This window comes from Salarias fasciatus, chromosome 10 (assembly GCF_902148845.1).
Source record: "Salarias fasciatus chromosome 10, fSalaFa1.1, whole genome shotgun sequence".
In the NCBI taxonomy this organism is placed as follows: domain Eukaryota; kingdom Metazoa; phylum Chordata; class Actinopteri; order Blenniiformes; family Blenniidae; genus Salarias; species Salarias fasciatus.
In genome coordinates this window covers 6,139,836-6,154,820 of record NC_043754.1, presented here as the reverse complement: position 1 = coordinate 6,154,820, position 14,985 = coordinate 6,139,836, and the positions used below count along the sequence as shown (strand labels likewise).

General features: G+C 39.1%; 3 protein-coding genes across 5 annotated transcripts in view; 1 reads left to right on the top strand and 2 right to left on the bottom strand.

Annotated features, from left to right (window-relative positions):
* Nucleotides 1-2,096, bottom strand: part of mtmr4 (myotubularin related protein 4) — a 37,241-nt gene extending 35,145 nt beyond the window's left edge. For 2 of the 3 annotated variants that reach the window (XM_030100659.1, XM_030100657.1), the window contains exon 1: nt 2,022-2,096. The gene's annotated coding sequence lies outside the window, so the exon portion shown is untranslated. Of the gene's footprint in view, nt 1-1,589; nt 1,705-2,021 lie in introns of those variants that run through there. The other variant, XM_030100658.1, reaches the window with a different exon arrangement.
* Nucleotides 2,097-4,120: 2,024 nt separating this feature from the next.
* Nucleotides 4,121-10,272, top strand: hpda (4-hydroxyphenylpyruvate dioxygenase a). Its single transcript, XM_030101112.1, has 12 exons — nt 4,121-4,183; nt 6,145-6,249; nt 6,332-6,374; nt 6,457-6,539; nt 7,367-7,456; nt 7,530-7,636; nt 8,116-8,193; nt 8,420-8,582; nt 8,672-8,743; nt 8,828-8,950; nt 9,044-9,160; nt 10,012-10,272. Exons 2-12 carry the CDS (start codon nt 6,169-6,171, stop codon nt 10,123-10,125), a joined length of 1,071 nt encoding a protein of 356 aa, XP_029956972.1. The 5' UTR covers nt 4,121-4,183; nt 6,145-6,168; the 3' UTR covers nt 10,126-10,272.
* Nucleotides 10,273-11,817: 1,545 nt separating this feature from the next.
* Nucleotides 11,818-13,762, bottom strand: supt4h1 (SPT4 homolog, DSIF elongation factor subunit). The gene is made up of 5 exons (XM_030101082.1): nt 13,567-13,762; nt 13,156-13,262; nt 12,603-12,658; nt 12,132-12,185; nt 11,818-12,026 (listed from the first exon to the last, which is right to left on the bottom strand). Exons 1-5 carry the CDS (start codon nt 13,633-13,635, stop codon nt 11,959-11,961), a joined length of 354 nt encoding a protein of 117 aa, XP_029956942.1. The 5' UTR covers nt 13,636-13,762; the 3' UTR covers nt 11,818-11,958.
* Nucleotides 13,763-14,985: the final 1,223 nt, after the last annotated feature.

The window sequence follows — 14,985 nt, the reverse complement described above, 5'->3', positions numbered from 1 at the left end:
ATATTTTGGCTGAAAGGCTCCTTCACAGAACCGATTTTATGACAAGTAATATGGTTTGGTTGTTTAACAAATTATGTATATGACCAAAGATAAACTTTGTTTACTGTATATTAAGTCAAAAAATAATCTTAGAACACTTTTCCATCTGATTTCAAAGGACATGCACGCAAGTAAGCCGTGATCAAAGTCCATTTTCATAGATCTCACGAGTGAAAGGAAAACAGACCATAAGGGCCGAGGACATCTTGACATTTATGCTTCCTCAATCTGACAATAGTTTAGAGGAAATGTGCATAAGGAGGGGGAAACAAAACAAAACACCGCCAGCTAAGGCTTACAGCAATGAAATGTGAAAGTTTTTTTTTTTTTTTTTTACTGTGAACTAGATGCCAACCACACCTTTCACAGGTCATAGCATGTATGAAAACATAACTTGATGTCATCTACCACTGAGAACATTTTGAAATGTTAGCCAACCTAAAAACATTTTGATGCTGGAATACAATTATCAAAAAACTTCAATAAGAGCGCCACATAAATCTCAAAACAATATTAAGATGAAAACACTCTTGTCTCTGCCTTTATGCAGTCAGTTCATGATTGGATGAACATAAATAACTGGGCTGTGACTAACTAATATGGTAATTCATCAACCTGTATTGCATAATTTAATTAGTACTTCACCGTGAATGGCTGTATTTCAGTATTGCATAAAATCAACCTTTCTGATATTTCCATAAAGTTATGTCAAAGCTTTTTAGGGAGACTGATCCATGAGTATGCATCAGTCTCTCATGCAAGTGCTTTGTGTGTGTACACAATGGTATTGACACAGTATCAGCAGTCATTTCTGCAGAAATGCCATGTGAAATAAGACATTGGATTAAACAAAAGAAATACTATTCAAGGTAATTCAAGTAGGATCTCTTAAAATAAAAGCCTGGTTGACACATCTCAGGATAAACAAGCTAGACAAACAACCTTCTCAAATGTGGAAAAATGTGATATATGACTTAAAAAACATTTTATCAAAAGAGAAGTGCTAATGTGAATTATTGGTGATGGTGGGTGGATTGGCCTGGGTGAGAGTGGAGATGCGGATAGGGGTGGGTGTGAGGGAACAGTTCCGTAAAGCAAAAACGTAAAAGGTTTGTTTTGATGGCTTGCAGTCAAGTTGCTGAAAAAAGTTAAAAAAAAAAAAAAAAAAAAAAAACAAAGAAAAAGACAATAGGTCATGTCTGCATTTGTCAGCCAGTCATCATAGGAGAAGACAAAAGCACACATTATCGTAAAGTGAACAACATGGATCCACTATTGCACGATAGATTCAAAACATATCGAAAAGAAGTGGAAGTTGAGCATCCAAAATCATATGTAGGCAATAAAGTATTTCCCAGTGTGTTTTTATAAACAGTTTGTGAAAACCTTAGGAGGGAAAAATGACAAATGAATTCTGTAAAGAATATTTGGAAAACAAAAGTCCAAAATGTCAGAGGAGCTCAACAACTAAGAGATCAACAATAAATTCAAGCTTTGAATAAAACCTGTTTCAGTTCCCTTGGAGCTTTTTCCCCCCCCCTCTTCTATACCTGCCGATTCTTCTCAGGTTCACATGCGGTCTAGAAATTTCCAGCGGTGCCGGTGAGAAAACCCTGATAACAGGTGCTCCGTTTCACTGCCGATAGCACAACAGGTGCTGGACGCTTGCAGGGAGGGGGCACTTTAAACGAAGGAAAGTGAAAGTGGATACAGTCCTGCTGTGGGTGTGATATGAAGCGACTAATCGACAAACCGAAAGTGTCTCTGTGCCTGTGTGTGTGTGTGTTTGTTAGCATGAGGCTAGCTACCGGCTAGCAGCATCTCTGCAAGCTGGGCTGTAAAAATGGCTAAACTGCTGTCAGAAAACGACTGAACGGCCTAAGGTTCACAAGTCCAACACAAGTCCTCCAGCTCGAGAACATGTCGCACTAACTACATCAATTAGAAGTCACTTCATTTAGAAAATGAACCGAGTTACTCACTCAGAAAGAATCAGCTGACACGACGGTGACTCAGTAGACTGCTCGACTTCCGCATTCTTATGTGATGACAGCAGCACTGACCAATGACCGTGTCGGAAGCGGAGTGGTGCCGACAAATGGCGTTGCAGGTTTCGCGTTGACCAATGCGAGTTGACAACAGATGGACGGAGCGACTTACACACACCCACAGTGCAGCCAATCAGCAGCCATCAATCTACCGCGGCGGACCAATAGAAAATCACAGCGCGGCACAAACTGGACGCTCGCGTGTACTGCGCGCGCACATGCGCACTCACAGACCTGGGTGTTATTACTACAACAAAACATTTTAAATGACCTTTTTAATTCGGTAAGCTGGATAATACTGTAAATAATTGAAGAAACACATATTTACCAACCATATAAATAGAACCAAGAAATTTTAAAATTTTTAATTTTAAAACGCATAATTTCTCTGAAAAATGATGCAAATCCACCAGCTCAGGAGTAAATATGCTCGTTTATTTCTAGACATTCTACTGTAGAAGAAAAATAAAAAAATATTCAATCGATAGTTTTTATGTGTTAGCTGAAATCTCTTCTTAATCTAATTCTAAGCCAACCAGCATTCAGCAGCAATTCTACAAATTATACAGCAATTAATTGCATCACACAGAGAACACTGACACAGTGACACGAGTCTGTCGGTCTGACATCTGTCTGACATGCCTAAGCAGCCATAGCTCTGTAACTGGGGCTGCAGACTATTTTTGGGCCATGAACTTTAGAGGTTGCCCAGCAAAACAAACAAATAAACAAACAAACAAACAAAAATAACACAATTCTACAGTCACGATGAGAATTAGGTCATTTGCTTCTCGATGCATTGTGGTACAAAATCACAGCGAATAAGAATATTTGTCTTCAGATGTGAAATACAAAATGCAGTACAGAAGTTTTTCAGTGTCATCTTCAAAAAAATAATATTCATATGGTGGTTAATTTAATTCAAAGCCATGAAATATCATGAAAGCTATTCAATTCGCTGAAGTAAGCCAAAACCCAGTCTTGGTAGATTACATGATTTTGAATTGGATGCTGATTAGTTTCACAGGTGTAGAGTTTATGTCAGGCAGTATTGCGCCATCTACTGGTGTATATTTGAACATCCTCATCAGCAACACTGCAATTTTACTCACTAAGAAGTCATTGACACTCACTGCCGTTTATATTCTGTAGGTATACCTTTTTTGTTAGCTGAGATAATTCAGCTAACAAAAAAAGTATACCTTTAAATGGATAGATAGATCTCATACATGAGCATGTTGTTATATTCTGTGTTTTGGGCAGAAAAACCTTGGAAAAGGAAACATAGTTGTTGCCCTTTGCTGGGGTCAATGTGTTTGGGTTTCTGTGCTGACCCCGTCTCTGATCAGGCACAACACTGGGGAGAGGTGACTAAACGTGGCCTGCTGGGGCTGAACTTGGATTTTTTTTTTTTTTAACAGAAGCAGATGAGAAAGAGGAGGCGGACAGGTGGGTGTAGAAGCCAAAGAACCAATCACAGATGGTGGTCAGGTCAGTACTTATCTATACGCAGTGGAACCAGACACTGATTTTTGATCTCCCTCTTCTCTGGACTGAGGCTCATCTGCAATCACAAGAATGGTAAGATCATGATGCTTGGCTGTAATCAGAGCTGATTATAAGGAGCAGAGGCCCTCAGCTGAGGGATGCTGGACCTTCTCACAGCTGAGTGGAGATAATGATTTGTTAAGTAAATAAAAACTAATTATATGATATCAGAAGTAATAGATCTGTTGACTGCAGGTCAATCTGAGCTCTCCATCATGGAAACTGAATGATTCATATCTTTTCTTGCTTTTTAGACCAGCTACACAGATAAAGGCGAGAAGGTAAGATTATCTTTGTCTCTCTTTTAGACTTAAAAAATAAAATAAAGCTGTCTTTTGTAGCACTTTTGGCACTCGGTACTATTAGTTGTGCACAAAACAACTGAATTATAACTGAGAGATTGCCATTAAAATGAAAAGAATGCTTAGTTGGAGAACAGCCGAATGTATTCCACTAACCACTGTAACCTTTTTCCCTCTTTTCAGCACTTAAAGGGAAGATTCGTTAAGTTCCATCATGTCACCTTCTGGGTTGGGAATGCAAAACAGGTCGGTAGTCAAATCCTACACACATGATCCAACATTTTACTTTGTCTGCTGTGAATTTTTGTGAGTTCACACATCCCACAGCTACATTTAAAAAGTGTTTGACACTGAGGCCCAGATTTATGGTTTAAAGACAAAACAATGAAAAACTGTCTTCAGCACAAAAATTTACAGAACATCTAACTCTATTGAGATTGAGATTGAGATTAGTTTATTTCGATCATATTGAAAAGTATACAAACCAAAGCAACACCACTGAAAACCAGGTTGACCGAAAAGGTTTAGGCTGAAGCTACATAGCTTATACATGCCTAACCTTCTTCCTGTTCAACATTTTTAACAAAGCAAAACAAACAAACAACAAACAAAACAAACAAAACAAAACAAAAAAAACAATCTCAACAACCAATGAGTAGTTAATATTCCAACAAAGAACTGAAAAGAAATAGAACTGCACAAAATAATCAAAACACATGTACGCACATATATATGTACATAGCCAAATTTACATACATGCACTTTTTTTTTCTTCTCTTCCTTCCTCTTTCCCTTCTATTTATTTATCTATTATTTAAACAATTTAATTCAAAAGAGAACACAGCCATCACCAAAATCATTCAAGAAGAAGCTTGTTTTACTATCTGTTCATCTGAAAACAAACCTAGCAGCCTCAGCATATTGACTCTGGAAAGTGAGAAATTTAAAGAAGTCTGCACATATGTTTGAGTTCACTGCAGTACAAAAATACAAAGTCTGATGAACTTTGCACTTCACATATAAACAACATGTTTTCAATGACACCAGTGATTGGGGTCCCCTGGATGCTCGCTGCAGGGTCCTTTTCGCTCTATATTTATAATCTCTTATTATTTATTGTCTCCTCGCTCCCTTTAATCAGTTACAATAGAGGATAAACTCCTAGTCTAATTCTGCTGGAAGCTGACTCCTGTTAAATGTTGAGTTTTTCCTCTCATTTATCTAGGATTGTTGGATATTTATCTATAATTTATTAAAAATATTAAGATCTGAGATAAATGTGTTTTAATTACTGCTATATAAATTAAACAAAACTGGAGTTTGTTTCTAGATCCAGCGATGCTGATGGTGAACAGTAGAGGGCACTGATGTGCTGTTGCTGCAGTCCAGACCCTGATCAGAGACCCCACATGGAGTTTTAGGGGATTTTGCTGTAATTGTGTTGATATGAAGTGCTCTGAAGGAACCATACAGTTAAGTCAACAAGGGCTGAAAATCTGGATGATGAACAGAACAATGAAAATATTTCCAGTATCTTTAACCACAGTGTTCAGGTCAGGATAATTTTTAATTAATTGAATGTTTTTTTTTTTTGTTTTTTTTTGTTTTTTTTTTTTTTTTGGGGGGGGGGGGGGGGGGGGGGGGGGGGGAGGACATTTTATTCCTAATAATCAACTGCTCATTAGACTTAATTTGCTTTTTTTTTAAAGTTTGTTTAGTTTTTTTAGGAAAAGATTTGAAGTCTTCCAGAGAAATATTTGTTTTTTGTCCCAGAAATTTTTTTTCAGGCCAGAAAGGCCTCTCCACTACTTGCTTGTCCCACTCCATCACTAAACTATTGCTATGAAAATATTCAAGTTATACAAACTAACGCTGCAATAGCTTGAAGTACAACTTAATTCAACATATATCTGAAGATCACAAACATGAAAATGAAAGGAACTTTAATCTTGTTGTAGTGATCTTTGTAAGACTGGAAGGTTGTAAGCATCTCAGGCGATCTTTCAAGTCAAACTTGTCGGGAGTTGAACTGACTCTTTAGTTATGCAGGGTAGAAAACATTAGTTGATAATTGATCATTGTACTTTTCTTTTCACTTGGAGATGACATGATGTATCTATTTTTGGCGGGAGTTTGAGTTCATCCTCTCTCTCGTGTGCGTCTTGCTGTCAGTTTATCACACTAAAGCCAGTGTGACCGTTTCACAGGCCGCCTCCTTCTACTGCGATAAGATGGGCTTCGAGCCCCTGGCATACAAAGGTTTGGAGACTGGCAGCCGCGAGGTGGTGTATCACGCCATCAAACAAGATAAGGTATGGAGCCGGTCCTGAGGCAGAGAGAGTTCACTGTGTGTCCCTCCTCATCTCAAACAGCCACACTCCTCTCCCTTCACAGATTATATTTGTGTTTGCATCACCTCTAAATCCTGGAAATGAAGGTAAGTTTTCTCATCAGGACTCTTAAAATCACACGATGTTGATTGTATGACTGTATTTCAGCTTGTTTCTGTCTTCCCTCAGAGATGGGAGAGCACATGATGAAGCATGGAGACGGAGTCAAAGACATCGCTTTCCAAGTGGAGGACCTCGACTTCCTGATCAAGGTCACAGACATTCTCACACACTCTGCGTTTATATCATAAACCATTTTCCTCAGGTCAGGAATAGTGAAAATATCTGTCAAGAAATATAAGAAAATCCAACAATTGTCAGACTGGACAGATGCACCGTCCATCATACTCAACAAGAGAATGAGATACACAACCACATGCTCACACTCACATAAACATCATATATCAATCGTGAATAGTGTATTCCAGAAATGCAATCAAAATAATTTGATTAGAATCTAAATATAATACAAAGCTGAGCAAGAGGTAAACACTTGTTATAGCATACATTCCATCCAGGCTTTCTAAAGTAACTAAATCCAAAAGCGCTTAAAGTTCGTCATTTCAGCTGGTATAATAATAGTTAAAACAGCTTCTATTATATTCTGAAACTTTTCTTTGAAAGCGGTTGAGTTAAAAACGAAAGATTTTCCAATGAAGTGCAGTGAACTACAAGCATGATGTAACCAGAAAAACTCAGTCACCCGATAAAGACTCGACTTAAGTCCATTCATGCTTTTAAACTCATTGATCTGAGCTGTGGTGTCTTCAGGTTCAGTCTCTCTTCTCGTCTGATGCAAACATTAACTGCTTTTTACATCAGACAGCGCCTCACACATACATACCCGCATGAGGCAACGCTGACAGTGTGTGTTGAAATAAGGGTGAACAGTTGTAACAGTTTCTGCCGGAGTGCAGCCTTGACCTCTGTCAGCTCACCTGAACTATTTACCTTGGTGGAGGTCAGTCAGGAGCTTCAGATAAACCGTCTCTGTTGAGACACAGACGATCACGACTGACTGGACTTCTGAACCTGACAGACAGCGAAGGAGCGAGGGGCCGCCATCGTCAGGGAGCCCTGGGTGGAGCAGGACAGCCACGGGAAGGTCAAGTACGCCATGCTTCAGACGGTAACAGAGAGAGACCCGCATGGCAAATCCTCCTGCAGACACACACAAGCACTAATCACGCTTTTGTCCTCAGTATGGAGACACAACACACACACTCATTGAGTACCTCGGACCCTACAAAGGCCTTTTCCTGCCGAGCTACAAAGAGCCTCTGTTCAGGGATCCTCTGCTGGCCAAACTGTGAGTTCCACACACACAACACAAAACTCAAACCACAAGAGGACTATCATTTAATGCTACAGGACATCATTTCATGTAGTTACGTCTTTATAAACATTGACGTATAACCAGTAGAAAAATCCATCCATCTACTGCACCTGTTTATCTTACAGCTTGTACATTTAAGTAGCAATGTCTATTCGACAAAATATTCTAAAATAACTGAAATCTTTTCATTTCAACTGAAGGACAGTATCTGTAAAAAGTGCAGACATGGAAAATACAGTAAAATCAGAAGCATGAATTTGCATAAGCTTGGTTGAATATTGTTCATATATGCACTGTTTCTTTCTGTCTTTGATTCATCAGTCTGACCAAAACAGTTATTCAGGAATTCATTGATGTTTTTAGATAAAACCGTGCGAATGGCGTCTGTGTGTGAATGGGAATCAGAACTTCAAAGGAAAAGTACTGACTGTTGCTCCTTCCTCTCTCCACAGTCCACCAACAGGTTTGAACTTCATCGATCACATTGTGGGAAACCAGCCAGATGACCAAATGGTGCCAGTTTCAGATTGGTAAGACTCTTGTTTGAGCGCACGCAGCAGACACCCAGGGCAAAAGGACAAGTAAACACGGGACAGACGGTCAGTCCACCCAGTGATGTTCTGGTACACACGAGTGAAAAACAGGCCCAAACACAGCTAAAATGAAGAGTTCAAACTCTTAAAACCACAGAGAGGCAACAGCAGTCACGCTCTGAGCTTATCGTCCGCTTTGTTCTCTGTGTCCTTCGTGTTCCAGGTATCAGAAATGTTTGCTTTTCCACCGGTTCTGGTCGATAGACGACAAGCAGATTCACACACAGTACAGCGCGCTGAGGTCCATAGTGGTGACCAACTATGAGGAGACCATTAAGATGCCCATCAATGAGCCGGCCATGGGCAAGAAGAAGTCACAAATCCAGGTGAGGCTCATCAGCAGGAGCAGCTGATGTGTGTACAGAGAGTGTCAGGGACATTAAGAAGCACCTTTTGTGTGTGTGTTTGTCTTCAGGAATACGTGGACTATAATGGAGGACCAGGAGTTCAGCACATCGCCCTCAACACGTCAAACATTATTGAATCTGTGCGTCTCGGGAGAAGGTGTACATGTTTTCCATCATACTTGTGTGGCACATTGTCTGTCATGATTTATTTTGTAATTTTACAGATCAAGAACCTGCACGCCCGCGGGATGGAGTTCCTCCAAGCACCTGACACCTACTACGACACCCTGCGGGCCAAACTGAAAACCGCTAAAATCAAGGTGAAGGAGGACCTGGACACCTTACAGGTGAGGATCTCCTCTCAAAGCCCCACTGCTTTGAATCAGCATTGCATCTTGTGCTTCAAAATACTAATAATAATCTGTTTTTCCCACCATTAGAAACTAAAGATCTTGGTTGATTTTGATGACAATGGCTACCTTCTCCAAATTTTCACCAAGCCAGTGCAGGACAGACCCACACTGTTCCTGGAGGTCATTCAGAGGCATAACCACTTTGTAAGTGAAACGACTTGTTTAATTGCAATCTCAAATATTCCATATGAGAATACTTGAGCCCTCAGGAAGGGAAACTTACAACACTATATACTGAACAGTCAGTTTGAGTGTTAATAAATAATCTTACAGTGAAAGTATTGAGAGGATCCTCCTGATTTGAGGTTTATGGATGCCAAAAGGACGAAACTTATTTGCTTTTCGGACCCCGGGGCAGCCGCTTGACTCCTCCCGCTCGATAAGCCAGTCTCGACTTGCGGGACCTGTAGGCCCGTGGTCCTGTTTCCACACCTTCAGCACCTCCAAGAAGCTGAAACAGAGACACCTGAACACCTGTTTCCATCTCCCACCCACCGCTGAAGAGCAGCCCACTTGTAAAAGCTCAGTAAATCTATCACAGATGCAGATTAAAAGGCTCGCTGCTTCACAGCGAGGGGGATCTTTGGATTGAGTTGCACCCTGTGGCACTCAATTCATAACACCCGGCGCCCATCCAGCTTGTCAGAACAGGCGCATGATGTCCCTCCGCAGAGTCCACAGATGTTGATACAATGCATGAAAGTGAGAAACTGAATCTCTGCCGCCACAAATAATCTCCCAGAGGAACCACCAACACTTGATCTTTTGATTTCCTATGAAAATATTTACACGATTAATTTGTAGATCCTTCTCAGAGTGAAGAGGATGTTAAAGTCCTGTGAGAATATTTTATCTGCCGTTTGTGATCCGACATCAAAGAGTTAAACAGCCCAAACTCAGTCTGAGAGAAAGATCCCCAGAGCCAAAACAAATGACACAGAAGAAGGCAGATCTTTGGGTAATTAGCCATCTGTGTGTCTGTTCTCACTCCTCAGGGCTTCGGGGCAGGAAACTTCAAGTCTCTCTTTGAGGCCATTGAGAAGGACCAAGACGCCAGGGGCAACCTGACTGTGCTGACACCCACGGGGCAGGACAAAGCCTTCTACTGATCCCAAAACCACTGAGACTCCCAAACATGGCTGCACATTTCAGAGGCATCAGACACATCTGTCTTCTCGAGACAAGCTGCGAGAAGCACCCAGTGTGCTTCAGGTTGTCAGTAGATCTTATGTAGTGTATGGTTAAATAAAGAAACCGATGTTCAACCGGGTGCAATGTGTGTTTTGCATACACAGCTTCACATATTTTAAAGGAATGGACTGACACTTGAGTGTGTTTCTTCTGGGGCGCTGCAGTGGAAGAGTGACACATTTGTGAGAGAGTCGTCAGTCTGCATGCAGCCGTCCACCGGAAAGCAAATAAAAACAGACGTGTTTTAGAAAAGCTTTCTGTGTCAGATGACTGTAAACAGTTCAACACAACATAAAAGCCACTCTGCTTTGTGTCAGTCAATCCCAACTGAGAAACTCATCTGATATCACAAAAACTAATCAGTGATTGTTTTTCCAGTAGATCTGACTGTGTTGGTGCTGGATTGAAGAGGTGTCAAACACTCAGAGGACCCACATAAAGACCAATTTCATCTTGAGTGGGCTGGACCAGTAACATAAAGTGCCTTAATAAGTTTTAGACTATTTTGTTGTGTAGAGTATATGTGAGAAAAATTTCTATTTTTTTGGAAAAACCAAAAAATAACTATGAATAAATTCTGAAAACTCAATATAAAGCCAAATTTAATGAGATCTTCTGGTGCAAAATACTGTGAAATATCAAAATACCAAAAAATAAGTCTCCTAGTTGGTAGTTGGCAGTGGTTAGTAGTATCAGCCTTAGTTGGCTTGAAGATATTGACATTCCTTTAAAAAAAAAGTCTGCTATTGTCTTCTGCTTCCTGTTGCTCATCGTTGTTACTTGCCAACTGTGACTTTTTGTTTTTTTTACTGAACAAATCAAATACATACTCTTGCAGAGGATCATACAACATGGAATAAGAAATATCAAAACAACATGGGGATTACTGACATAAAGGCAGTAAGGATGAAGCATAAGATGGAGCAACCTGTCATCTGCAACTGAACACGGTGCCGTGGCTTCCTGGAAGCTTGAGTTTAGTCCATTAGGATCCCCATTAACTGCAGCAGATGCTAATCTTCCTGGAGAACCACACAGCACTTGGTTCTAAATTTTTATTGACCTTTGGTTTGTAAATGTAACTAAAACATAAAATAAAGTAACTGATGTTTAGAGTACATCCATTTTATTTTGGTTTATTTTGTTACTTCTAGTGGGCCTATTACATCCAATATTTCAGTTACATAAGTCACTTTAAATATCAGGTGTAATTCAATCATAGGACATGCTCATATATTGAATTTACTACCATTTCACACTATAAATCACAGGTGGGTGAAAACAAACCTGGTAAAGGGTACTGTAAACAGCACTGCTGCTACTGTGCAGCTCTTAAACATGTTATAAATATTGCTTCTCCCAGAAGAAGAGTTGTTCACTTTTGCCAAATATTAACAGTAAGATTTTTCTACTTGTTTGCAAGTCTGCTTCCTTCCACAACTTTTATCACTGTGGATTATAATCTTAAAAGCAACAAGTCTCACAAAGAGTTTTATGATTGTATTAGAATTAGATGTTGTCTGGTGAACCAGTTATTCAAGTTGTCAATGTAATGAGCATCTGTCATTCAGGGACTCAGTTTAGATGCATACACGCACACAAACTTATTCTATAATAAAAATGAAGTTTATTTTCACTTGCATAAAGAAATAAAAAATATCCATGTTCAGGTTTCAATTCAACAGTAATGGAATAGCTCAATAAGACAGGACATCCAGGGCGCTGCAGTGCTAACAGCTCTGCTGCCAACTTCACGACTTCACTGCCGTGTCTCTGGATTTGTAGATCACTCCTCGGCTCTTCAGCTCTCTCACCACACCTTCAGAGGAAGAGAAAACACAGCAGGTCAGTAAACACAACATGGAAACTGAATTAGGAAGAAACCAACAATCATTAAAGTGCTTTCTTGGCAGTATCTAAGCACCTGGAGGAAGTCTACCGGTCACAGACACTGCATACACACCAGGTTTGAAGTTTCCTGTGGGAAGATGCAGAAAAACAATCAGATTTCAGGATTCATCAAATAATTCAAGCTGGCAAAATCACCTCAAATTTTAACAACAAAAACTGGAATAAAGTGAAGGATCACAGGTATGTTTATATTAATTGAAAATTTAGATGCAGTTGAAAAATAGTGCTATTTTTTTTTATAATGGATTAATTAATATATTCTACAAGAATAGTGTGAGATGTATTTCAAGGCAGCTTGATTCACTTTAGAGGATAACTGCAAAATTTCTGTAAAAATCTCTCCCATGCTTTTTTTTCAGACCTTAACAGAACCAGAAGATGTTGGTCAGAGAACCTGAGAAACCCGGACTGGACCAGAGCTAAAAGCAAATCAGAAAAACTAGGAGGAGGAAAGCCAAATGCGTGGAGCAGCAGAGATCCTTACCTATCCTCTGCCACTTAGCTACCCAGCTGTCTTCTGGACTCATCATGGCGATCACCCTGTGAACACACAAGACAACATCAATTTTAGTGTCCAAACAAATGATTGAGAAAAATACATAAAATAAAAGTTCATCTCTGCGAGCATTTACTGTAACAATGAAGGAATGATTAGAACTCATAAGAAAAAAAAAATATGAGGAAAAAGATTGTGTTGCTAAAGAAGGGACAGAAAATATATTAATAAATAAGGAAACACTTGTTATTCTCTGACTATTTTCCAAAAACAAACGTCTTGAAATTGCTTTAATTTTTCTGCCAAAGCAATGCATTTTATCATGAAACACGCATATTCTGAGCTCCCTTACTTTCCCTCATTAGCTTAATTTTCATGTCTGTTATAAATTTCCAAAATGACAAAAATATTTAAAAAAAATAAATCATGGGGCAGGCCCTTTTAAGAGCCTCTCTGCAGAATGCACTCTACTCGATGCTGTAGAAATGGTGCTTTCATACACCAAAAATATCATGCTCCTCCATACTCTGATCAGGCTCACCCATCAAATGACGAACTGGTGCATTCATACACCATCTCTCTGTTGCCCTTCATCTGCAGGTACGACTCGCAGTTGTCACAGCCGTCATATTCAAACTGATCGATGGTCTGAAAAGACACAAAGCAAAAAGACACAAAGGACATCAGTGAGTTAACACAGATGGCTTAAGAAAGACAAAAAGTCAGTGACAATCTCAATCTGGTACAAAAACACTGGACTGAACCACCACGTATCCGCTTTCAATTTGGCATTAACACTAATATGTTAGTGAATCGAAACATTTAGAACTGTGTTTTTATCCTTGTGTCTGAATTAAAGTCGCTGGAAGAATTTCTTCGACAGGAATTAGCAAAAATGCTATTTGTTAGCAAGGAGGCTAACTCGGTATTTCTTCCGAGTTTTGAGCTTTACCTTCACCAGAGAACAAAGAAGACACGCTCGTAGATGTCGTAAGTCTTTGGGAACCGTCTCCAATGCCATTGTTAGTTATTCTATATTAAATAAAAATGAGATACATTAAACTAGAATCGAAGCAACTGCCCGGCTAAAGCTAATGTTTTCAGTCTGCCTGCCTGGACTCCGTGAAGGACCCGCACAGGGTAATCTCCGATGACGTATATTGGTAGTCTCAGTCTATCGCCTGAGTCAAATTGCAGGCGGTCTTCCTAATGTTCTTGTCTTGTCCACAACCGTATAGAACAGTGGTTCATTTTAAATGCACCGCCTCACATCAGTGTGGAGTTACGCTGTAGAGAATTTCCCTCAAGGATTATTAAAATATTTGTGCTCTGATCTGTTCTGTTTCTACTTTTTTTTTTTTTTTTTTTTTTAGAGCAAGTGCAGCTTTCTTTAGGCCAGATTGGAAGTGACTTGATTTACTGAGTCAGATCATATTTGGGCTGTGTTAAAAATTACACAGATAGTCATTATCTGTGTTGATTATTACTGTGACCCATATTTTTTTTCCCAAGAAAAGGATCTGTATTACTTGTAAAGCATAACTCACAAAAAGAAAAATGTAAGTATTGTTCTTTAGTTTAAAGCAGCTTAAAAAAAAAAATAGTTGACAATATATTGACTAAACACTGATCCATCCAGTCACTGTGTGATTAAAACTGTTATATTATATATTTTTATTTTTATTAAAATAAAGTTTGATTGACCACTAATATTAATGGCAGCGGGATTGAAGGAGTCAGCTACACAAAGACATTGTTTAGCCTTCAAAAGCAACTGAAAAAAACACAAACTAACTACAAAGTGAAAGTGTTTATTTGGTTTAGTTCTTCAAAATGAAAAATAATGAAAATATTAGTGTCAGTTTTCATTTTTGTTACTTTTGAAAATCCCCCTTCAGCTTCAAAACTTGGTATGCACCATGACTCCAACATACAAATATTCTACATAGAATCCATAAACTGTTGAAAATCTTTGGAAAGAAGATCTATTAATTATCTATATTATATACATTATATACATATCTATACTTACATTTTAATGCAGGATTTAAAAATATTATTTTATTGTCCCTTTTTTGGGTGAGTTTTTGAGCTGACCTGAGTTGAGCATCGTGTCCGTTTGGTAACTAGTACCCAAGTCACAGCAACTATATAACCTCCGAGCTGTTAAAGTCGAGAGCTTCTCATCCAGGTCAGACCACGGTATATTTTTTTTTAATATAATATTATTCAGCAACACAGGTTTATATACGTGCTAAGACCAGATAAATGCATTATAATTACTTAAAACTAAAGTTAAAAGTTCGAAATTTCAATTGGAATTTCTTGAATTTCCTGCTGAGCTAACAGCTAGCGTTAGCTAACTGCTTGC